This window comes from Epinephelus fuscoguttatus, linkage group LG13 (assembly GCF_011397635.1).
Source record: "Epinephelus fuscoguttatus linkage group LG13, E.fuscoguttatus.final_Chr_v1".
In the NCBI taxonomy this organism is placed as follows: domain Eukaryota; kingdom Metazoa; phylum Chordata; class Actinopteri; order Perciformes; family Serranidae; genus Epinephelus; species Epinephelus fuscoguttatus.
In genome coordinates, this window is record NC_064764.1 from 20,650,620 (window position 1) to 20,677,401 (window position 26,782).

General features: G+C 41.1%; 1 protein-coding gene across 2 annotated transcripts in view; it reads left to right on the forward strand.

The window, feature by feature from the left end:
• tanc1b (tetratricopeptide repeat, ankyrin repeat and coiled-coil containing 1b) overlaps positions 1 to 26,782 on the forward strand; it is a 129,328-nt gene that overhangs the window by 15,566 nt on the left and 86,980 nt on the right. For both annotated transcript variants that reach the window (XM_049593992.1, XM_049593993.1), the window contains exon 3: positions 23,630 to 23,821. In XM_049593992.1, coding sequence (XP_049449949.1) covers positions 23,630 to 23,821 — 192 coding nt within the window. The remainder of the gene's footprint in view (positions 1 to 23,629; positions 23,822 to 26,782) is intronic.

A 26,782-nucleotide genomic window follows, 5' to 3' on the forward strand; every position in this document is an offset into this window, starting at 1 on the left:
GCCTTTGTCTGGTGTAATTGTTTCACTCAACAGTCAATGCTAAAATTAAAGGGAAAAGATCACCTCCGGTCATCTTCACTGTGCTGCTCTCCAGCAGAGCACAAAGGGAGAATTGAGTATTGTTGGTTTGTATATCTCGTTTTATATCAGGTTGTTGCAACCTGTCTCACATGTATGAATCACTCTGATAACATAGCCTCCCTGTAACCCAGACACACACGCCCACACATGTACACTTAAACACAGGAGGTTCAGTGTACGTGAAAGCTGGGAGCAGCAGAGTTTTATGGCGGGATACGGCTCCTTTATCCCAGCCTCACTCTCGCAGTTGGACCCCATCCATCAGACTAAAGCAGTTCTGTCTCCCTTTCTCATGCTGGGACAATAAAATCTGGTCACTCCTCTCTGTTGTTTAGGGCTCTTGAGACAGATGAGAGGTCACAGAGATGTAGCAGCTAGCAGTGGTCACTTTGCCCCGCTGTTGTTCCTGCATGGGGCACAAATCTCTACTGAATATCTTTTTATTTTCAGGCTTTAAGAGTTTTTGAAGGTGAGACTTAATGAACTGTGCATCATTTCTCATGAGATTGTAGAGAAAACACCTGTAATGGCCTGTAATAAATAAGACTTATTTCCTAAATAAATCTTGATTATATTCCTTAATAGATCTTGATTGAGATCTTGATAAGTTCTACTCCATATCAACAGTCACAGTCTGTCATATTTATTAGTCGGGGTGTCAAATATGTTTACAAATAATAAGTTGCATTTAAAGAGTTAAATTGCATATTTTGCCACCCTGTGTTTACTCGTATGTTGTCCTTGAAGAGAATAATTTGTTTGTAAATTCAGGTCCTTCCTGGGATCTGAAATGAGATTTGTAACACAGAAGCCCTGATGGGGAAGGCGGTGTTAATCAAATTGGGTACACTGCAGTATAGTTAATGGTTTCCGAGACAAGATAGTACCATATTGCACATAAAATATTCACTGCACCTTCTGCGAGGCTTGAATAAAGATTTCATTTTGATCCCAAATGGTTTGGGGAAAGAATGTTGTTTTGAAATTAAATGCCTGGTACTTTGGAGTTTTGTCATCTACTTTATTATATGCACTTCCCTCTTCCTCTTCATTTTTAAATTGGATTATGGAGAACGATTTATTTAATTTGGTTGATACAACAGCATCAGTGATGTTTGAGATTTCTGTCAGCTTTGGGGCTGTGTCTTACTGTTTTATGCTTGTCATTTGGCAGTGGTATTTATCTTTTATTTACTAGCTTGTTGCTTATTCTTTTGTCAGATTTTGTATTTTGCCGATGAATGAAACCCTGTTGCTTTTTACAGTCCTGCTCATATCCTCATAGGTCAGCCTGTACAGATTTTCCTTCCTTCAGAGGGACCAGAAGTACAAAGTCCCTGTAAAATCTGCTTAGCAACATATAATGGAAATCATTGGTAGGAAAGACCTTGATAATGGTATAATTGCAAGATAGCTCAGCATATGTTGCTCATGACATGGTGGCTGTGGACTGGAGGCAACTTTAAAGCAGTCAAGGAAACTTGGCCCCTATGCCAGATACCACTACAGTCATTAGCTCTCCTTTGGGATCTCCCCATTGCCAAGACCACAAAAACACACAGTTTGCTAATTTAGTCTCTCCATCATGTGTTCCTCCTAGATCCTTTCTCCTCCTCCTCCTTCGCGCTTGCCTCTTCTAAACTCACTCTGTAAGGAATCTGTTTGGAATTGGCCTTTTTAATCCCTTTTAAGTGCCCCCTTTTTTTAATGGTCTGCCACTCCGGAAGTGGGATGCTAGTTTGCTGTGGCCTGCTGCCTTTGATGTCGACATTCTCTGAGAGAGGTTACATTGCAAGTAGGCCTCACTGGAGTTAATAGATTTGAGACCTGAAGGCACAAGAAGATGATTATATTGTAAAGAACCAAACAGTGTTTTAATTGGTGCTCTCTTTGAGGATACAGGCCCCTCAGATTTTATTGCGAGTTTCACCTATGACTTTCTATTAATTCACAGCAGTGTCTGGTTTGTGGTTCATTACAAAGCAAATTGCTTGTTCTGAGCTGATGCATTTTTTTTTAGGACAGTGTTAGTGACACTGTCATGAGGCTAGTTTGGGTGAATGTATTTCATCCTGTTCTTGTCTTAATGCAAATGTTCCTCAACAACAGTGTTCTGAAGTGACAGAACTAAGCCTGCAGGCATAGTTGTGTTGTTGTAACAGCTTTAAAACATCAAATCAACATAGCAAATGTCCCCTTTCAGACCATCTATTGATCTTGCTCTCATTTTTTTTATGTGAGGTCCAACGTGATTTGGTCCTGACAGTCCACAGTGCATATAATTGAGTCACATGTCATGTCAGTTGATTCTGTTTACCAGTTTATGGAAGTAAATGGGAGTTAATATGGGCAAAATTTGATTAGTTGGCCCACCCATAGTTTTTGGCGTTTTTTTGGATTGAAGTTTTATTGATGCCAATGAAGTGAAGTTAAACTTAAATCTATGACAGATCCCTTTGGTGGACTTGAAACATTTGAGGACAAGTCTGCATTCACGACCAAGATTTAATTCTGTTTTCGATGAAAGTGGTCTGCTGTCTGTCTCTTTTTTTGTATCTCAAAGAGGCCCCACTGTCTTGAATAAAATATACTGCTTCTTACTGTCGCTTCTGTCCTGAGAGTATTTTCAGTCAGTATCTGTTCATGATGTGACCCACAGAAACAGCATCTTTGACTCAGCTTTAATTGCTGTGGGTGACTGTGTGACTGTGTGTGTTGGGTAATGCCTCTGAAGGCCCTCCAACTTGGGCTTACCACTTGATGAGCTCGGCCGCTTGGGGCAGCTGCCAGACAGTTGTCTGTCTGTTGTGGGTGACGCGGTGTTAATCACACTAGCATGCATTTGCGCACAGTCTTTGAGGCTGATAACAGTTTCAGCTGTTTATTCCTCCAATCCCCCCCCCCACACACACACACACACACACACACAGAGCCATGTACACAAACAGATATGTAGTCACCACCAGTTGGCAGGGCTTTTCGTAGTTTGTTTGGCAGCACAGAGACAGAAGCCAATCGTGCACCTGGCTGGACGAGATTCAGCAGTCCTGTTGTTGACTTGCCAGCACAGAAAATGGGGGTCAACCCAACTGCTCTGCTTTAATTTCCCAGCAGTGTATCCCCAGGGATGATAATTGTCTTGTATGGCATGCTGACAGCAGTGACGTTAGAATGAGTTCTCACATTTGTCAAGAGTCAAAGAACAGTGCATTTAACCATAAAGCCATGAGGGAGAAGTGGTGGATGTGCTGGCAGTTTTTATTTACATGGATGCTTAATCACCTCTCTGATAACAACTGCGTCTGCACTGAAGTCCCCCTTTTAAATTTAATGATGCTGTGCTCCGTTCAAATGCATTGGATCTTCCATCTTAAGAGTACACATGTCCATGTCATGCTTTGTTTTCAGTTGTGCAAGACCATGGCAAAGGCCTCTGTAGATGGCGCACAAGCTACGAGCATGCACAACTTTTTGTTTGTTGCAATATGCTCTGAAAAGCCAGGGGGCGCACAAACAAAATACCCTGTAGATAAGAAAGAAGTCCACGAGTTTTACTCTAAAAATGTTACTGGAAAAGTAAACTCCCTGCTTCAGAAGGAAACTCCGGTGTACCACCAAACATAGTGTTTTTGTAGTGTATTTATTACTCTGGCTTATCTTCAAGTTGAAATTATATTATACCTTTCTTTCCCCCTTGGGTCTCTTACAGCAATCTCTCATGGTCTGAAACTCCCTGCGGCAAAATGCCTCTTCTTTCCCCAGTGTGGAGGGCTATTACTTTCTGAGAATTTATGGCCATTTGACTTTCCCTGTGGTCTCTCAATGTAGAGCTGTAGCGAATGTCGGCACAGGCAAACCTACTCGGCCAGTCTTCCCCAGGTGTTCACTCGAAGGCGTCCGTGTTGAACTGAAAAGAGCGCCGTGCACAGTGGGTGTCTATTTACAGAAATTAAGAGGTGCAGCTCCAAGTGCCGTGACAAATTTCTGAGGCTTTGCACTTGACACAGAAACTATGACGTCAATTTTTGGGACGTAAACCTTGCGTCAGGGACACTACCGCTATCATAATTCTAGGTTTACACATCATCAAGGCATCCCACAGCAGACAAAGAAATATAATGAGAAGCAACTGATGGAAAGAAGACTAAGACAAGAACATAATGTGTTAGTGGTTTGCTGCCTTGCAGAATTTGTCTGTAACATCATTTTTAAAGAGGCAATTTCTGATTAGGAGAACCTCATTTAGATTTTAGGAAGATAAAGTGAAAAAAAAGGGGATGTTCATGATGTAGAGGACCCGTACACAAACTAATGGTGTGTGTTTATGTACGTGTGTGTGTTTGGGAGAGATCATTAAGTACTGCTCTCTGTTGCCTCAGCTGTGGTGGTGACTGGTACATGCTGTCTCGGCAGTTTCTGTGAGTTTCTTGGGTCTCTTGACATGAAACAGTGATTTGTTGCAAAGGGTCAGACAACAGCAAATTGGTTACAAGGCAGGATTTTGTTTTGTTTTCATGATTTTGTATGGTTCTTGAAATTTGAAGCTCCTCAGTGATGATAGAGTTAGCAGGTTAAACCTTCACGCTGAATTTCCTTCAGGGGGTGAACTCAATACCCCTGCAATAATACTTTGCAAAGCTATAATGCCCAGTTTTTGTCAAGCCTGTCAGCGAGGTGTTGATAAATCTAATAACATTTTTCAAGCTGTCGTTTCTGCTGTTGTGTTATTGTTTATTGTGGTTTAGTCGGGCAGCTGACAATGCAGATTTCTTTAATCTCTTTCCTGTTATCTGTGTTCCATCTCTGTGGTGATACAGTTAAATATTGCAGCTGACATTGCAGAGATTCCTTCCCTGTTGTCTATATTCTCTTTCAGCTGCCCTTAGGGGTTTAACATGTGGAATTTTTTACTGTTATGGGAAGACTTCCTTCAATAAACAATAACCACAGGTGGTTTGGCAGTTTTTGTCCAGACAAAAAAAGAGCATTTGATGGACAGTTGTTTGTCCAAGCAAAAGCTGCTTTTTATAAAATCGTAATCATAAAGTTATGTCTCAGAAAAGGCTAGCTTTTGACAGTAAGTGCAGCTAAAACAGCTTTTTCTCCACAAACCTTTGTTGCCCAGGAATATTCTAGCTGTTTCCTGTGGGCTATCAGAAATGGAAATTTTTCATCTTTGTTCATATGTGAGTCAGAATTAACCACAGGCTGTTCTTTGAGGACAGCACAATAGGTAAATACTAAAACACTCAAGAGGCTTGCTTTTGCCCTTCAATTTTCTCTCACCCTTAGGTCTCCTAAATGCGTGCCAGCCACTTTGGCTTCAGAAAAAAGTAATCATCTAACCAGCAAAGGATGTGCTTCATGTTACTAATATGTGTGACAAAGATTTCTTTTTAAGAGCTTTGTTTGCTGGGTAGGTGCAGTCTTCCAACATCGCTGACAGAAAGCACTAAACCAGGTGCAGGATCACAGTGAACTCTCTCACTTGCATATATATACACGGTGACCATCCCCTCAGACATTAACAAACACAACTCTGTGCAAAGTCTGCCCACAAGTTCTAGTGTCAAGCTGCTTATGTTAGCCTGGTTCTTCTCTGTGAACAGCTGGGTGGCAGCCTCCTCTCTAGCCATATCTACCGCAGCCATTTTGAGACACGCTCCCTCCTTGTCCTGTGGCTTGTAAGGGAACTTAGAGAAAACTCCCTCGCTGTGTTCTTCCGTCGTGGGTGGAAGTTTTAACAGTTTCTTTTATTAGGAAAGCTCCTCGTACAGAAGGAGTGTGCTGCAGGTAAATTAGGAATGCATGGTGTGGTATTGGTGTTGTTTCTGGATTTAACTTCTGTATGGCAGAGGAAGCATTTAGCCAGTAAAAGGCAGTGCTCATGTAGTTAACAATCTTGACACTAAAGCACAGAGACATAAATTTGTTAACTTAAAAAAGACAAACTGCTCTCTTCATAAATTTGGTGTCACAAAATTAAAAGTCGTGACTGCCGAAGCAAGACAGATAAACAAGATGCACTCAGTCAACCACAGGATGTCTAGACCACAGATTACATACAGTATGAGACCTGTGCAGGACAGGCAGACGGACTCTGAGTTATGCCACACACATACATACACGCACAGATAGAGAGCGACAGAGACAGCAAGAGAGGCAAACAACCTCAAAACACATTATTAACATCCTTTGATTAACCATAATAACTAGTGCTCAGCCCTGAACCACTGACTCCTTTATCATCAGCTCATGGTTTTTCTTTTGGAAAACACTAAGTACCGAAAAAACTCATGCAGTTATGAAGCTCCAGTTTGCTTTTAGTTTGACACTAAGTCGAAGTTTTGTGTGACGAATAGATCTTTAAATCACTTAAAAAACACCTTTAGGGTTATATCTAGGTTACCATTCTATGCCCTTATTGTAGCTTAGATTTAAATAAAACTGTGCTGACAATTGTTAAATGGCTTTTTGGCCCATGTTTGCTATTTTTGCTCCCAGTCATGTTTGCCTAGATTTCCATGTCCAGACAGTTATGGCAGGATTTAAGATGGTGGAGAAAAGAATGCACCTGATCTACAAAGGAGACCATTGAGTGCACAGACCTACACGGCTATCAAAGCACTGTGCAGCCAGCAGGCAACGATTAGCAGGGCGTAGCTCAAACCACATCTTTCACTCACACACACATTCATGTACAAACACACACAAGCACACACACACATACGCCCACAAACCTCAGGTGTATCCACAGCAGACACTCCCCGTCTTTCCTTCTGAAAAGCAAAATAAGGGCTCTTGAGGAAAGCAGTGGACCGGGTTGGCCAGTCTCACTTTTCTGTTTGAGGAGCCTTTTACAACAAACATTCAGGCCCTGGCTACATTTCACCTTCACATCACATGACTATAGACTTCCAAGAGGAGATGGTATGACACTTACCATTTTCTGATTGCATTCCATGCATCACTATTTTCCTTTATTTGTCAATCAGTCCTAAAAGGTGTTAATATTGCCTAATCTAATTGTACGGATTTATATTGGTCTTACTAGGGCTGTCCCGAATACCGGCGGACTCCGGGGTTATTTCGGACCTAATTGTATTGTGCAGTTTTGCACAGTGGCGACCAGATCTTTAAAACGTGATGGCACAACGGTCTCCTTCAGTACATTATTCTATGCTTTCTTTTGATTTTCACATTGGCTAGTCATCCTGTTTAATTTGTCTTCTGATTAAATCGGAACCGTTGAAACAAGTTGTAGGAAGCTTCTACAAGTAACTGGTTGCTGGCAGACAGTCTGTGTTGCAATAAAATGGTTAATCAGCAATGCCGTGCACTGTAGAGCCGATGCGCTGCTGGTTCTGCCGGCCTGAAGAACGTAATGTCTGTAGCCTTACTGTTGTGTACAGCCTTTATAGACTGAGCTGAGTAGTGATGTGTGGGTCGACCCATAACCCATGGGACCTGCAAATGGACCTGCGGGTCGGGCAGCAGTGATCGTCTGTTAAATCGGTCTGTAAATGATATTTTGACATTATTATTATAATCTATTAATCTATAATCTATTACTGTCATGGCATCCGATGGTACTGATGCGTTGAGCAGGTGACAGTCTGCGATCGTTTTCAAAACACACTTGTGTCACGCACTCCAAAAGAAACTTGTTGAAACTGCCGTGCGCACAAGCTCAGTTATAGGCTATACTATATTTTCACATTTTTAACAATGCAATTTAAAAGTTTTATTTTGAAATTGATTTTTATTGATAACCTACATTTACCAACAACAAAAAACTACATTTAGCACCAAAAAAATGTAAAAGAAAAAAAAAAGTAAACTAAAAAAAACGAATATCGAATACCAGATTTTCACAACGAATACCTACCCATAGAAGCGAATATCCGAATATTTGGGTACAGCCCTAGGTCTTATTGTGTCTCTGAACATATTCACAAGAAAACGTTTCTAGTTTCTTGACATAACATTGAAAAACACAAAATGCTTAAGTGTTCTTTAAAAGGGACTAAGGCTGCATCAAGTTTTGTTGCCAGCAGCTAACAATTGTTTTCTTACAACTTGAATGCAGAGCAATCAGAACCTGAAAAAAATCACACTGAAATAATTGCAATGCTTCATTCAGCCCATAGACTGCATAGAAATAATGGATGTAGCCACCGTGATGTCACCCATTGTTTCATGGATTTCCGATCTGAAGCCTGGAGTTTGGCATTTTGACTGATGCCATCTCGGATTTGGAGCCACAAGTGGCCATATTTGGATGAGAGGGTGGAGCTGTGGAGGAGAGGGGGTGGATTTACCTGAGAGCCCGAGGACACTATGCAGCAGACAGCGTGTCAGTCTGTCCACACTTAATTATGCATAACTTTAGGCCTTAATAAAATTTAAACAGGAGAGTTATATGCTATAAAAATGTACCCCCTGTACAGTTTTCATTAATGGGAAAATTAGCTACAGAGACCAAAACATGTTAATCTCTGCTGTGAAGCCAGCCTGCTTGTGGAGCCACCCTCAAGTGGCCACTCAGGGAACTGCAGTTTGTGGCACTTCAGAGGGGCTTCATTTTTCAGCCCCAGAGGTTGCCTCTTGACTCAGTCAGACATCATGTTCATTGTAGCGTTTTTTTTTTTTTTTGTTTGTTAGCGGGGTTGTCCTAACCAATCAGAATCAAGTGACTTATCTGTCTCACCGGTGGTTGCTAGGAGCAGTTACCATTTTTCACATTGCAGGCATATACTGTAGGTCAACCAACAGTATTTAAACCTTTACAGCTGCTTTGATCTCATCCACACTTGTCTTCATTTTCCTGTCACAGTTTTCATGAATGTCACTACGTTGCTGGCTATGTATGAAGATAACATCTCCATTCTTTATCCCATCCTCAAAGTGAGTTTCTCCAAATGATTTAAATAACTGTCAGTGGGCATGTAGGAGAGCTTAATGCTGTAGCTAATGGTCTAATCTGGCACTGCTCATCCTGCCCATTGGCTTCTGACTGGGAGGAATGTGGAGAAATGCTTCCATGGTTCCCAGAGGTCCACTGTCTGCCGTTCCAGCCGGTGACCACTCTCCATTACCCTAATTTGGCCCTCACACACACTCAGCATCGATGGTGCCTGTGACCTTGGAAGTGTGTGCACAGCAACGGACAAGAAGCCAAACAAATACATGAGGACATGATGGAAGCAGGGGGTGATATCATCTACAGCACAGCAGCACACTAGTCTCCTCCCCTTATCCCAACCCCCATCCATGTGCAAATAGATTCTTTCGCTACTTCAAAGAGGAGGAAAAACAGTTTATCAGTTAACATGCCGGGGTGTTTTTTAGATGGTCTTTGAAGGGGCGATAGTGGCTGTCATGGTACTTCATTGGCTGGAGAGGTCAGCAGGCCACTGGTTTTTCTAATTACAGTGTGACCTTCCTTGGCAGACACATTCCTCCTGTCTGCTTTTCTGTATTAGTTTCATACCTTTACATACTTTTGTCTGTGATCTAAATGAACACTTAAGTGTCCCTTTAGTGTCACCCATAGGATGTACAGAGTACTAACTGTTCCTTGCCTTAATTCTCTGTAGTTGACTTTGATATTTTTCCAAGAATTCTGAGGTTTGTGTTTTTCTCATCTATTGCCATCTCTCTCTCTGCAGACACCAGCCCATGCTGTCACAGAGTCTGACTCTCAGAAAAGTCGGTGTGGGTGTCTGTGGAGACCTCTGTTCAGTCTCGGGCTTCGGGGGCCCCTTTCTCTCTCCTCTATCCTGACCTGCTCTACACTGCTCTGTTCTGCATTTCTGAACACAGAGACTCTTTTTTTGCAATTGTGCCTGCAGATGAATGTCTTGCCATCCTTAGCTCAGGAGGGTTTGAGACAGGCTGAACTAATGACCTCGACTCCTTTGTGCCCAGCCTCAAAGGAATAGGGGATAGTGCTTGTTGCATAGAGGAGCAGTTTGCACAGAGTGCTCCCTCTTCATATTTCTCTATTATTTAAAGGTGGCATTTCAAGATCATTCTTTATTTGAAAGCTCTATTGGTGACACTAACATTGCCTAACAATAGTGGCGAGAGCAGGATAGAAATTGGGGTGCATTCCGCCGGAGTCGTGTAAGAAGTCTGTTTAGTGTCAGAAAGGGTAATTAACTTTTTCTTACATTATTAATCATGAAATGAACAAATCAGGATATCATCCACTTGCCAATGGTTCAAAAAGAAGTTCCTAAGTGCATGAAATGAGGCGAATGTGATTGATGCCAAACTCATATGGATTCACCATTAACAAAGATTTTCAAAGATGGTACAAAGCTGCAAGATTTTCCCTGGTCCTTGTTTGCTTATGGGATTAGGCTCTTTGGAAGGATTGGACAGCCTTTGTGCCACATCCTAGTCCATTTAACGATACTGAACAGGCTGTTGTCCAGGGGTTAGTGGTGTTCTCATGACCTCACCTGGCCCCAGCAGAAGCTCTGCCTAATGATCTGTGCTAATGGCAATCCAAATCTGTTGTTAAACCAGATCTCCATGGCGACTCCGGACCACAGTGCACTTTTGCCTGGAAATAAATTCCACTTTTGTCTCAGACCTGCTTTATCCATATTGTTAACAGATACGAGTCAAAAAATGGAAGTGGAGCACTCCAAGATTGAGAGGAAGCGGAGAATGTGGGACAGCTGAAAACCACTTCTCATCTGGCTGCATTGTGCTTCCTCCACTTAAAAGCACCGAGGCCTCTGAGCCGTGTTCGCAGTGTTAAAATGATTGATCATAGTTTGGACAAGTGTGCTCGTTCATCCATCATCCGTCTGTCATTTGCTTAGACTGTACCAGCTGTCTCCATAGCTTGTAGAGGACATTGATGCAATTAACCCCATGTAAAATCCATGTATGACATTTTAAGGTTTCACTGTAGAAGGATAAATGCAGATGTAGCTCGATAACAATAAAAAGAGACCATATAGCAATGCTTTTTATTCCAAATCAAGACTTTGTTATTGAGTTAAAGGAACAGGTCATCCCCAAATCAAAAATGACTGCAGGGCTTTTTTTCAGTCTAGACTGTTATGGTATGAGTCACAGAGTGATGGAGATATCAGCCGTAGAGATGTCTGCCTTCTCTGAAATATGATAGAATTAGATGGCTCAGAGTCCTAAAAAAATACATTTTAAAAACTCAACAGCAATGTCTCTTTCCAGAAATCGTGACCCGGTTACTCAAGATAATCCATAGACCTTGTTGTGAGCAGCTTCATGTAGGAACTATTTTGTTCCTACTAAACCATATCAACCAACCATATCACTGGGCAGAAGAAGTAGTGCATCCACTTATAGATGAGACGCTCCTCACAGCGCGAGATATAACATTAATGGCATTCTTCTCGGCTGAGCTGTAACGTTAGCTAGCTCAGTGGTGGTAGCAGTAGCAGTAGATGCATGCTTCCTTCAGAGCAGTTATTTGGTTAATGGGTGTAGTTTGATAGAGAGGAAATAGTTCCTACATGAAACCACTCACAACAAGGTCTGTGTGTTATCTGGAGTAACCAAGTCATGATCTGTAAAGAGACATTGCTGTTTTTTCGCATGTGTTATTATGGTACTTTGAGCACAACAAGCCGACTGCCATCTAGTTTCATTATATTTGAGAGAAAGCAGACATCTCTACGGCGGATATTTCCAACACTCTGCAATTCACACCAAAACAATCTAGTCTGATAAACAGCACTACAGGTAGGAGGGAAAATATGTTTTTTTTGATTTGGGGGGTGAACTGTCTCTTTATGAAATCATCATTATAAAGGGTATGTACACAGGCATGTATAGAATGTAATAACTAATGCCAGGTACTACTACCTTAGGTGAATAAGATTAAAGCACAGACAACAGCTGACTCCCTTTGATCGCTCGAAGGCCTCTGATTATAATTCGTGTGGTTTGATGAGAATGCATGGGCGTTGAGAGGATGTATTTTCCTTTTTGTGTGGGAGTGAAGAGTGCGCCCCACTTGCCCAGAGTCTGGTACTGAGGAGGCCTGTGGAGAGACATTCATAGTGGAACCTCACACACAATACTGCTAGCATGAATATCAATAACTCTCCAGCCAGGACTGTCAACAGTGGATCTGCCCTAATTTATTCCACATCTCTGATGAAACAAGGTCAAGCCCTTGGCAATTCAACACAGCCACTTGGTTCATTTAGATTTTCATGGCTGGTCAAACATTTGCATTTGTGTAATGTGTGCTTTTGTCCTTCTTCTACAATATGCAAACCTGAAATCTAGAGAACCATGCAGCAAGTGTAGCTGTTTTTCCTCTTGACAACATAATTATCTCCCATTTTCCATAATTTCTAGGTTTTACTTATCTACACTTTACCTCTTTCGTTTCGACGCTGCATTGATAGAGTAGAAATAGAGTATAGTAATGCTCCTCTTGCATTGTGTTTAGCTTAAAGCACACTGTAGTCTGCAACGACCTTGAGACTGATTGATGACATAGCCTTCCAAGATCTCACCATAGTTTCAGAGTCTGTAGGACTAACCATATGTGTGCAACCATAGGATGGTATTTTGCATTTTCACAATTACAACACACCTGCTCTTTGCTGCATGGACTGCTCTCAGGTAGGTCAAGCAGTTCATCGGTATTCATAGTAATACCCTCTTACTTTGAGAGAACGGCCTAATTAAAATCTGCTTCACTTGACTTTTGTACTATTATGCATCACACAGTATTTCTCCTCTGACAGTCCCTTTATTGGCCTTCCTACTGCTTCCCTGTCACAAATCTTGAAATAAAACACAGTAAAGATGCTGTCTGGCTCATATTTTTTCCCCATACCCACTTAAATTGGCGATTTATGAAGAGGAATGGGAAATGTCATGGTGCCTGCCCAGCACTACCCTCCTCCTCCTCCTCCTCTTCTACTTTCTTCTCCCCAAGACACACACAAACCCCTCCCTGTCAGTCTCTCTTCCCCTGGGGCCAGTGGGGAAGGCATTCCAGAGCGCAGGCCACTGCAGAGTGTGCATCAGAGGGGAAGAGAGACAGACAGTCTTAGTGCTTTGGATTCAAAACATTCTGCAGTCTCGCTTTGCCTACAGCATCTTAGCTTTTGCATAAAGCGACTAATTTGTTCTCATTATCAAGTGCGTATGAATCTGAGTTGAGAGTTTCAGAGCTGCAGGAAGTGTTCCTGTTTCTGACAAGCTCAAACTAAAGACCCTGTCAGAGTTGTTTTCTCTCCTCAGGGGCCACCAGCATAGATGAGTAATCCTTTGAAACCAATAAGAGAGTTGCTCTGGACAGTTGGAGAGTTAATGGAATTTGATTGTTGCAGCCAAAATTGACATTTCATGGTAGAAAATGTGCCCACAGGAGGGATGTGGAGCAGTCTGTTAATATACTCAACATACAATAAACAAAAGTGAAAAGAAAAGAAAATTAAATGCCCTATATACTTAATTCTGCCCCACAAATAAAGCTGGGTGGACAATGAGGCGCACGTTATACAAGTGCAAACAAAAAGTGTGACAAATGTGTTTTAAGAGAGCAAACACACTCGGTTTGCTGTATTATTTATCACTTACATCAGTCTGTGTTTTACAGCCTTTTGTCAGGCGGCCTTATACAGTATTTTGACTGTTCCTATGGCTACTGCTGACTAAGTGGTCTGAAATTAGAAAGGCCTCATGGGAAAAACACTGATGCCTCTTTCACAGACTGTTTGTATGGCTTTGATTAACAGAAATTTGTATTCCCTTTTTAATTTAATAAATTATTTAGTGAATTTTGATGCAGGCAGATTTGCATCTTATTAACATATTAGATCTAATTTGTCCTTCATCATCACAGACGACTCATACTGAATACCTTCCCCCACGCTGTATTCCTTGTTGTCTGGCTCTCTCTCCTCTCTGTGGGTTGCTGTGTGTTAACCATGACAGCTTTTGTGAGACTGTCACCCTGGTCTCGGAAGTACACAGGGAATCCACATTGGCACTCAGTCTAGCGGGAGAATTCCCCCCTTTGGTGGATTGTCCTATGGTCATCGTGCTTTGTGTGTGGACTGAAAGAATCTGCATTAATTATAGCCTGTCTTCATTTTCTCTGTGGTCCACAAAATTAACTAGCGAGAAGCTAATAGAGTATTTGTGTGGGTGCACGTGTGTTTGTGTGTATGTTGTATGTTGAAAAAATAGAACATTATCATGGAGCACATTGTTTAAATAGACTCAAGTATAACCAGCTTTAGCGAACACAGTTGGCACTGTAACTGGTGTTCTTTGTGGCAAGCCAAGTGGTTTGCAGTGGATGCTTCAGGCAGTGGACAAACTGACAGAAACAGCACTGCTCCTCTCTGTGCTAATTCAGGTACTCTGTCTTTGGCATATATCATGTTGTTTGAGACTTTGCTGCATTACATAGTCTTGCAGTTTGGAATCCAACTTCCCATTCAGACGGACGCAGTGATGTGGGTCAATAGGTCAGTGTGCGTCAGTTCACCCTCCTACCCTCCACTCCTCTTGGGTTAGACAAAGGCCACCATTGTCCAACTTTTGTGACAAGTTTTCTGTGAAAATTAATGTTATTTTATTAGCATTTAGATTTCAAGTAATTGGTTCCCCATGGAGAAAGAGGGCGTTAGATCCACCTGACAGAAACAGAAAGATTTTTGGCCAAGTGAGCAAGCATCTTATACTGTAGTACACTAAGGAGAGTAGATAAGTGAAACTAAACTTTGTTTGATAATTATGTGATGTAGTTTAGTGTAGTACCAAGGTTTAGCTGAGACTAGATTCTCTTCAGTACCAGTAACAAAGATGATCTGTGACATCTGTTTTATATGAAAGGGTCTCACATAGGTCAAACAGTAGATATGTATCAGATGTACATTTCCTGTATGAAAGGTGTGTAACATTAGGTCCCAACGTCAGAGGTTTTACTTCTTGACAAAAGGGCTGCTGTACTGTACACTGTCTTTAGGTTTTTGTAGTCTTATCATTAACCACCTTAAGGTTATTTCATTTTAGTGGACAGTTCAAGCATCTGTTGGACAATGGAGAGAGACTGTGTCTTTCAGGGGAGGATTGCATTCCTTCACAAGGAGTGACGGATCACATTCCATTGCACAGATTTACTTGAGAGGTGAAAGACACGATCCAGATTTATACCCTTGAAAGACATTTCAGAGCATTCAGCACCCACTGCATGCAACCTTAACAGTGGCTGGTGTGCTATCAATGGGAAAGAAGGGTGCTTAGGCCACGAATAAATGAAGAAATAGGTTTTTAATTCAGTGTGGTTGACTTTCATTTGATGAGGATGGTCACTTTGCAACATTGACTGAATGAAGGATGCACTGGCCAACTATTATCAAATATTGTATTGGGCTCAGTAGCGATACTCGACACCTAAGATATCGACAGAAATAACCCTGTACCAAATAGCTGAGAAATTCTCCATTCAAAAGCCACCTGCATTTGATCCTTTTTGCATGAGGGTCTGATCCTGACTGTTCCAGCACCCCATCAGATCAGTGAACTTTCTGTTGCTGCCGTCTCCAGAACCGCTCTCTTCGGCGAACAGTCATGTTAATGTCCTTACAGTTATCGGGTGCTAAGAGAGCAGCAGTGGCTAACAACCAACACAGAGTCATTTACCAGTACCAGTAAACTCAAACGAAAACATCTTGACTCTGTCGTTTAACCTGTTAATAACAGTTAGGCAACATTAGCTGTATGATGCTAACAGTTAGCCCTGTCACTGTGTGTGTACGTGGCCTGGTGCAGAGCTTATGGTCCCACAGCAACAGCTACAACCCATACAGTCTGTCATGTGGTGAAGTTGAGCAGTGCATGACAGAGTTGGCAGCTCAGCTACCGAGATGCCACCAAAATGTTAGAAAGTATTATTTTACTGCACATCATGCCATTTATATTATTGGTATTGAATTAAGTACTCTATTGGTATCTGTATAACTTTTAGGGAACCGGTATTGGTACTGATAGTGAATTTTTTAAATGATACCCAGCCCTCATATTTTTATCAGAATACAGAAGAGTGAAATACATTGTCGGAAAATGGGATTTAGTGCAGTTTCAAACAGTGAAGATACCCTCATCAGTATTCAGCCAGTTAATATTTTATATTTCCTTTTATGCAGTTTTTAAGTACAGCGTTTCCATCTTTATACTTTCACTGCAGATGTAGGAGCCACTGAGACGGAACATTGGTCAGAATAAGCGCTTAAGATTGACTCACGTTGACCTGCTCAAATAATTGATTTGTACTTTAATGTTTATTTTTCTAAATCAATGTCTTGAAATAATATTGAACCGTTTTTATGGGTTGGGCATGTCCTCGTGGGCTCTGGCCCTTCACTTTGATGAGGGGGAAAGAGCATGCAAGGGACTGTAATCATTTTTACATCATCTTGGGGCAGCACTGTATAATTAGAAAGGGTTGATTTCCTTGACCACAGCAGGGGCTGAAATTGCAGGCCTTGCCCCAACCGGGGTTTAGGAAAGAAACTGAAATAGCACTGGCGAGTTTCTGTCCTTGTGTCCCTCTGCGTTATAAAATGTCGGTCAGATGGCAGAGCAGTCACCGTGACACACTGCTGCCTATTCACCAGCACTTGGACGGCCAGCTTTTATGTGGCGCCTCTTGTTTTCAGAACCAACTACCAAAATTACAACTTTGTCATAATCTCTTTAGCATGCAGTATGGCTAAAACCTGTATCAGCCACGACCTGCTGTGACTGCAGCAAGTGAACACTCCGCTGGCAGCTTGCAGTTACCCAATGTGGCCTTAGGATACTGCTAGTTTCGTAAAAAGTAAGTATAGTGGTGGAGTGTTTCTCTTACAAAAGGGCGTCAGGTTATCATTCCCACCACAGAATCAAAAATAATACCAATTCCATTTGATATCTTAAATTTATTCTTTAAATGTCAGGTTGCACATAAATATAGAGTTAGGGCTGCTGTCAAGGAATTGGTAAAGACTAGTTTGACAAGGCAGAAGGGTAGCATTTCAAAAGCTTTTTTTCCTCCCCCCAGTATATTAATTGCAGTTAAATAAAAATCTTTAAGCCCCACACATAGCCGCTTTAACATGTTCATTTTGCAGATACTGTGTATGTCTTAATAAAATATATCATTATTATTATAATTTTTTTAAGTATTCAAGAGTCATAGTCATAGACTGTATATAATAATGGACGTAGCCACCACAACATTACCGTCTGGTTTTTGAAGCTTTGAGTTTGGCACTGTGGCCATTGCCATCTTGGATTTTTGGAGCCAGAAGTGATCATATTTGGACCAGAGGGTGGAGATAATCATAATGCTAGCTGCTAGCTGGGTTAGCAAGGTGCATGTAAAGCTATGGCTAACGGTTATAATGCTAATGCTCATTTTTGCTAGCAAAAAAACAGGCATAAAAACATAAAAACCAAATGTACTTACTGGTAAAACTAAATATACAACCATTTATAGGGTCTTTTAGTACAGCCAAACTGTCAATCATCAATTCATTTTTGGAAATGCACTGATGTAGCGACAGAGATGACTTCATCTATACTCTCTTAATCTGGTGTTTTGCCATGGTTAAGTTACCCAACCGATGTAGTCGCTGTGGTAGCAAATTGTCAATGGACAGCACAGTGAGTTGTCATATATGGGAAAGTTAGCTATAGAGACCAAGACCTTTTTTGTACCAGGCTGTAAACATGTTTATTTCTGTTGTAAAGCTGGGCATTTTTCCTCACCCATTTATTACTGTCACCTATTTATTATCTATGCCTATTTATCTACAGACACTGCCTAATGTCTCAGGGATGTGTGTATGCGTAGGTGTGTGTGGGGAAGGGGGAGGGGGAGGTGAGTGCAATAATTGGGTGATGTGTGTTTTAAATTATGTATTTTATTCTTGTGTTTTATTGGATCCCCAGTGAGAAAGGCTGTCTCATTTTGTGTGCGATACAGCTGTATGTGCAGCTTAATGACAATAAAGTTTGATTGATTGATTGATTGATTGATTGATTGATTTTAATATTGGTGTTCACGGGGATTGACTTGCTCTTGGAGCCAGCTTCAAGTGACCAGTAGAGGAATTCCAATTTTTGGGACTTCCATGCTGGCTTAATTTTTTAGCCCTCAAGGTTGCCACTTGGTCACAGTAGAGAGATGGCAGAAAATGATGGGAGGGAGAGACAAGAAATGGCATGCAATAAAGATCCCTGGCTGACATGAACCAGGATGTTGTTGTTCATGGTTCATGGTTGACTTGTGTTGAATGCTTACCACAGAGAGAAAGATTCTTCAGTATCATATCTTCCACAGATATCTGCATATCTAACCTGCAGTCAGATGCACACAGTCTTCCCAAAGGATCCTCACAAGTGTCAGTATCATTTCGGATGCAATTGGTCTAACTTTCTAACTTGGTCTCTAAGTGACCTTTGGGTCATTCACAGGTTTTTCCATGTCTGTAGGCATGCAGAGGTGTCATTGCAACCTTTCTGCTTCCTGTCTCTGGCATTCTTCTTTGTTTAGCAGCCCTTTAAAACACTGAACAGCTTTGTGTCCCCCGTGGCGAGGCGGAGGCGTGGAGAAAATGGGTCTCTGTTTCTGATTAGCTTGGCAGCCCAACAACATCATTTCCCAGAGGAGAGAAGCAGGATGCTAATAGTAGCTTGCCTCTTGTTGTAGAGTCTTCAGTGATTTCTACAAACCTCTGGCTGCAGACAGGCGTCAGAGCTAATCTGCTGAAGTCTTCCCAAGCAGCACAGTCCTGAAAACAGAACCAGAGCTAATTGTCATTACTGTGGTTCACCACATCTGCAGTTTTGATTTAGCTGGATCTGCTGACGTATGGTCTGTATTATTAGTTAGGTATTACATGTTATCTTGAGGTTGATAATTCATACATTTTAATTTGTGGCCATGATGAGTGGGCAACTTTGATGCCGCAGAAAAGATTACTTTGCCGTTAGCTGGCTCCATGGCTAGAATGGTCTTTCCATTCAGGTTTGGTTCTCAGTAAAGCAAAACCTGTTTTTTCCATCTAGGGCTTGGACTCCTCTGAGCAAACTAGTAGCCAGGTTAAGTCATTTGGAAGTCTTGAGCGAAGTCATCTGTTGAGACTGTGGGGAACCATTTCTGAGAGGAAAACAGTAGGTGAGACAGAAAAATGTGGGGAATATCTAGTCCTGGATGCAAGTTTGTCAGCAGAGAAAGTGAAATATAGCTGCCCTGAAAGTACAGATGATTAAGTGTAGGGCACAGTGACACCATAAGAAAAGTCTCCTGTCTTATATTGTAAGCCACCAGATTCCTGGACATCTGGATTGTATTGCACACTACCGTGACCAGCCGAACAGGTTTTTCTGTTTTGAATTCTTTGAGATTAAAATTACATTGTAGTGTTTTTCCATGAGAAACAACAAAGTATTCTTTTACCCCCACTTTCATACAGATCAGAGGCAGCATGAAATGTAGATGTCTTGTGCCTTCCCACACTTATCATAAGGCTGGTGTTTTAGACATTACTCAACAAGGAGCAGGACAGTTGTTTGCACCTGTGTGGGTTTATAACTGTACTCAGGAGAAGGAAAAATGAGCCAGAGCCTTACAAGCTTAGGTTGACGCAGCACCTCGAAACAGTTTTTGCGCATGGTATCTCAAGATGCTCAGAGTTGATTGAAACATGTTGGACTTTGAGTTCATATTTCCTTGGTCACTTTTCCTGCATTCTAGCCACTCACAAAATTGCCATTTTACCATTTTACATGACAGAAAGTAAAAACAGAAGAACAACAATACAAAACACAGAATACAGAATGGCCACTCATATTTTTTGACTGTACATTTTTTTAAAGCCCATGTTAATGACAAAATATTATTTGACAAAGAGTTAAAAACTGTGAAAACGGCATCTTTCCCATCTTCCAATGTTCTGTACCTCAGCCTTGAGGGCCGTTTTTATGGAGCCAGAACCGTGACAGCAAGTTTTGGTATCGAAAATTAGTTGTGGCATTGAAAAAAGAAGCCTTGGCATTGGGAAAAAAAATCCACAGGAAAAAAAAAACAGAGGCATTTAAAATAATTTCATTTGGATACTTTTTTTGCATTTTGATGTGATTTTCAGTTATTATCTTCTGATATTTTTCTTCATATCACTGTTTTTCAGTATCATTTTTGTTAACGCTGACAGTTTTTTCAATTTCTCAACAAGCCTTAGTTGATATACGATGTCTTTATATGATGTTGCTTTCATTGTATATAGAGTCTTTCTTCATCCATGCACCAGTAATGGAACTGCACAGATAGATAGATAGATAGATAGATAGATAGATAGATAGATAGATAGATAGATAGACATCTATATCCAAACGGCGTCTGGGTTGACCGCAAAGAATGAGTTCTTTGACAGCAAGGCAATGGCACTCATGAGTTTACCTGAAACTTCCAAACTGCACGTATGTCTGTATCTCTCTGCTGTTGTTTCTCACATAGATGTTAGCTATGATAGCTGACATTAGCTAACATTAGCTCTTGTTCCAACAGACCTCCGCCAAACCTGCATAGGGGTAAATATTAGCAGAAATTGAATTTCAATAGTGTATATCACCTGAAACTAAGAATCATTGTGTTTTTGTTGCATTATAATGAGTCGGTTATATCTACATACAGAGCGGGTCTCTTCCACTAAGTCTGCATTAGCCCAGAACAGACAAACCAAACACTGGCACTAGATCGAGACGTTTGTGTTTCTTTGCGTAGGTCACCATAGTTCTTCTACACCCTTGGCACACAGGAGAAGTTTCAGCTGGTTGCAGTCTGCAACCTCACTGCTAGATGCAACTAAATCGGACACATTAGACCTTCAAAGAGCCTGGTTCTATGTTTAAAAACCAGTGGGACAGAGAAACTGACTCAATATTCTTGCTGTTTGGGAGTTCCAGACAGACTCATGGAGGACATATCCGTATGTTAGATCTGTGGTGATGCCAGGCTTGGAGAGGGCCCCCTCTTTAGTATGCAGATTATATGGAAATTGCTGTGACAGAATGTTGAAACTGGAAAAAAAAAAAAAGAAAAGATTTAACTGTCAGCGTCAAAAACTCAGAAGTTTGTTACTGACACATACATATGATTGCAAGAAATATCAAAATAAAATCATTTTTAATGCTTGTGTTTTATTTTTTTGTGCCAGTGTAATCCAGTCATCAAAATAAGCGTTATGTTAGACATCGATGAGCCCATGGTAAGGGGGGTGCTTGTTTTGGGATTGATCAACATTCTCCTTGTCCTACACAGAGACAGAGAAAAAGAATATGGATAGAGACAAAATGAAGATGAGTAACATCTGCCTGTGAATGATTGACTTCACTGTATGAGTTTGATGATGGATTTTTGTCCTGTACAGTAGTTACTACATATACTCAGCAAGGAACATCCAGCCAGTGTGTTGAGTTGTGTTTGTGTTATCTTATCTCAGTGGTCAATGACACAGCCTTATTTACTCCACTAATTGGATGTCCTTCTCATGTGCCCCGATGGCATGAGAAAATGCTCGCTGGCCCATGACCCTGGGTTTAAATACATATTATGTGGCCCTGTGTTTTCCAGGATCCTGGCCTCCACTGCCTTTTTCCCACCTCTCCCATGTGTGTGGCCTTAACAACCGATGAAGAGACGTAATCTCACATTTTTTCTGGCACAGCATTCTGACACTATCTTAGTGTCAACATTTATCTTAAACTGTGCTGTAATTTATTTGTGCTCAGGTCCGAGTATAACTTGTTTCCACCTTAAAACAAAATTTTGACAGCAAACCCATACTGCAATATGTGGGTGGTCAAAAATGTTTCTGATAGAATGCCCTTCCCATCAGAATAGGCAGATATTTTTTCACATGCAAAGAAATTTTAATTCCTGTAATCATACGTCAGTCAGCCAACTCACTTGGGAAAAAAGTTATGTGAATACAGAGTATGAACTGAGTTAATATTTGGTATCTATTAGGCTCTTCATCAACCCCTGCAGGCATACACAAAGCTCAGCAAAGTGGGGAATGATGGCGGTAGACTTGGCAGTGGTAGATGCAGCAGTGTTTGCAAACAGGGCTGTGAACTAGCAGCTACAGTAAGACCAAAAAAAGTGGGCCTTGTAATGACAGCTTCAGTAGGAAACCTTATTGCAAAAGGTGCATTGAATACATGTTGCACTGTGTGGAGTATATCATGTGAGTATAGCATTGTAATTTGAGTTATCTGGACTGGTATCCTCGAAAACTTAGTTCCATTGAAACAGGAGAAACTAGATGCATGTTCAATATTTTAATTTTGTTCAAATCATTACAGGAAATCTCAACGAGACCACTCTACCATATGCTGAAATCCTCCATTATCCCTGCTGTGTAAGCTGATTTCTCTGCAATCTCATTGCACCTGCCTGTGTAACATAGTTGCATAACAGTCAACTGAACACCCATATTGATGTGGAAAGTTATTAGTTGTGAGAAATCTCTGAGAACTCATTTGATGTACTGAAAAATGTGTCATTAAATTAGAGACAACTCTTTGTCTTTGCTACCGAAAAGCTTTGGGATCAAACTGTATCCCCAGATAGCTATGATATGTCTGTTTTTATATATACTCAAAAGTGGCATCCTGCTTTCTGCAGCAAAAAAAGGGTTGCCAGCGTTTCCTCTGAGGTTTTACATTCCTGGTGTTCAGACTCAGGATGGCAGTAAAAGTAAATAGTGTGGTACATTGTTTCACTTGGGTCAGCTTCAGGGTCAGTTTGGTCATTTTTATTTATCTTAACAAAAAGCTTTTACAGGTCTCCTCTGTATAAAACTAAAATCCTTAAAAATTAGTTTTGTTTTTTTTTTTACATAGTAAATAACTTAATACATCCTAAACATAATTTCTCACTTAAATCGTCCTTTGGATATTTATGAAACATAAGTCAGCCTTTAGGACTACAAAAGCCCATCCCACAGTTCTTGCTGGGGTCATAGAGTTTCTAGGCGACTGGAAAAAGTGTTGAGGCAGTGGACTCTGGGGGCTGATTTTGTTTCCTTGAGCACATCCTGACAGTGTCATTTTTCTGTAGTGTATCTCTCCTTACTAGGTTCTTAAACAGTGCAGAGGCCTCAAAGTCCTGCATAGTCAGCATTGTGAACTCATACACAATGCTGATTAGTGTGTAGTTCATCCATTTAACACACATCAGTACTTTGTTGCATAATTCTCAAGAGTTTTAATAGTGTTGTACCACAATAGCACTTTGGTATAAACAGGTTTAGAAGTCCACAGAGCTTCACTTTTCTTGAGCACTGCAAACTCTGCTCGGCAAGTACAGTAACAGGACAAGATAAGCTAACATAGGTGTTATTTTTGTATTGCTCAAGGTCAGTGCATACTTAAATAGGTAGCAAAATCTCTCCTCTGTCATGACGTGAGGTAATACCAAAGCTATTTGTAAAATCTCTAACAACCTTGTGGTTCTCCTCAACAGGTGATGTCCAAAGAAGATTCCCACCTGAGGGAAATGCTCAGCCCCAGGCGCCTGGCAGCAGTCACCCCAATGTCCAAGATGAAGTTTTCAGATTAAGCCTTGCCAAGGGAGTGTCCATGTCCCTTCCATCCTCACCTCTCCTGCCACGACAGTCCTATATGATGCCCTTACGGCCTAGCAAGAGATCACCAGGTATGGGTTGTAACTATTTTTGAGCCTTTCTATATATACAATTTCTGAAGTTGTTGCTGTAAGCTAAATATTCTGCAAGGATTTGGGTTGTTCCAGGTCTTTTAATTCTATTTCTGTCTCATAATGGGAGAGAGACATTTGTCTCTATGGGCGTTTTGTACAAATCCTGTCTACTTTCAGTTGCATTTGTAGGATAGTTGAACATCTGATAGTGCTCCAGGAATGACAGTCCCTCTCTGCCTTAAAACAGTGCAGCTGCAGCTTTTAAGTTAAACCTCTCTGAAACACGTCAAACTATTCTGACTAATTGTTGCTCTTGGAAAAAGAAATGTATAAAGAAGACGGGGGATGAAGTAATAATGATAGCTAGACTGTTCTGGATCTCAGCAGTTAGACTGTGAGCTCAGACTGGTTTGTTTTTGACCCTTTTGACACAGCGATCCCACCAATGAAGACCCTTAATCACACCAGCTTTTTTACACAGAGACAAACAATGCAGGCATCATGCCTTCCCAGTGTGTGATTTTAGACAGCATGCCTGTGTTTTGGAAGCAAAAGAGGCGTGACGTGCAACACAACAGCTTCAGCCTCTGGTGTGACATATAACATGTGCGTCGGGCAGGCCTTTTAAGGCAATAACAAGTATGTATGGCGGTTGATCTCATCCTTTGCTCCGAGGGTAAAGAGGTTCTGGACCTTATTGTTATCCCCAGTTTTCAGACATTGCCAGTTGCTGTTCTTCGTCTTTGTGTTAGCTGCTCTGCTAGCTGCTTTTTAAATCTTCTGGCTGTGGGTTGCACACTTCACGTGTTGTCAAAAAGTCACACTTGTCCCAGCCTTCCGGCTGCCCTTTTTACACAGATATTGATTCAGCACTGTTGCTGCCTCGTTGCGGGCTTAAAGTTGAGACAACTCTGTCCCACATTCCTTGATTGTACCTTTTATACAGAACTGTAAGGTGGGGTAACAGTGCGACATTCCCACCTTGAACACGCAGTGTAAAAGGGGCTTTTGTCACTTCATCCTTGTATTTGAACACTTCGTGTTGATGTAGAAGTCTCTACAACCGCACCATATGTTTACACTATACTTGCTGGTAATGGGCGTGTGTTTACACTGGATCTAATTGTCAGTCCTCGGAGGCTCCTTCAATCCACCATGTTGAGAACATGCTTGTCAGCAGCTGTGGGGTGCTTCAAAGCAGGGGATACTTTTTGTAGCTGAACTTGTCTCAACCTGAGTCTTTGTATTCCGGAGACTTGGCAAAGAGGAGAGAAATCCTTTAAGTGGTCAATGTGGCCCCACTCACATGTGGCACTCATCTGTGGGCTATCTCGCTTTTGTTTAGAGTGGTTACAGCTTTGATCTGTTTAGTGTAAAGATGAGTTGATGGGAAGCGGGTAGTATGGTTTAATTCTTACGCAAACTTGTGTTGTTCAAGTTCACATCTTTGTTAGGAATTTGTCATCCAGTTGCTCTACTCAGTTTTCAGATTTGTTGTGTTTCACATCATTCTAGTTTGTTTTAAATTGGCTTCCTTTCAGCTCCAGATTATGATGGAGATATTGTGTTCGCTTCAGTGTTTTACTTCTAAAACCCGATTTTCCACAATTCTCGTCACATAATTCAAAACCTAATATTGGACTTTCAGGCCTGAAATTGCGATGCAGTACATTATGCAAATGTTCAGTGGAAAGGCAGATAAGAAAAAAAACTTGAGTATGCTTAGTCCATAGTTTATAAAAAAAAGAGGTAAAACAAAGACAAATTGAGTTTATAAAAGCCAAGTAGTTTTTTATTCGCCCACCCCCTAGTTCTAGTTCAAACAATCTATCCACCTACCTTAGGTGATACAGGATTTGTGATGACCGTTTTAAACCCATCAAAGAGAGTGTTGATGAAATGTACATTTACAGACATAAAGGGAGGGACAAGAGGGAGTGAGAGATGAAGAGAGTGAAGAGGCTGGGTTTGTGAAGGTGAAAAGGACCCTGGGGACAGGGAAAGGGGAACACTCATTAAAGGCATATTCCCACTTGGGGTGCTCTGAGGCATGAAAAAAGGGGGGAAAATGGACTGACAAGATAGGATGTTATGGAGGACAACCAGGAAGAGAGGGGTGGGGGATGGTTGGTAGGCTCTGTTCCACTGTCCTCACAGGTAACTGTGAAAACCCGTGGGGGGAGAGTTCACACCTCCAGTTAATAAACACATACTGCAGGAAATGTCTCAGCTCTGCGACGAAAACAACATGGGTTGTAATGTTGCATTTTCTCCTCTTGCTGAGCTGGAGAAGCAATGTAGTTCAGTTAGTGCACTCAATTTAAGACTCATCTCTGCTCAAATGAGCGTAAGGCAATTCATTGCTGTTATGCAGATGTTCTGCAAAATCGTCAGTGTGATTGGTTCATTTTTGGATTACATTGGATATCTAGAAGGAAAAATTGAATTATCGGTACAGTTTCAACAGAATCATGCATTCATTAAACTGAAATATGCAATAAGCTCATTTATATAATGAGCCTGTGTTTAGAGTTTTGCAAGGATATATTTGACTGTGAAGTCAAAGCTTAAAAAAACAAATTGAGCGTTTGTAAATCAGTTAGTCATGCCATGTTACCCTGAACTCATGAAGAAAACGTTGTTGTTCTCGCATGCCTTGAGGGGAAACATCATATTGATTTAGTGATTGATTGATTGGGGACTAAATTTAACATTGGCAAAACTAAACCAAAACATCAGTATCATTGATGCAGTCATATGCTCAGTAATTTCCAAACATGCATTTTGCTTAATTTGGCTTCAAAGACAGCCTTTCAGTTCAGTTTAAAATAGTAAGGTTTAATGAGAATGCATGAGTGTATGACTGAATGAATTAAACTTGGATTGTTCTTTGAGTCGTGTGAGAGTTTGTAAACACATGTTTTGTTATAGTTTTGCTTTTAAACATGGTTCCCAGTT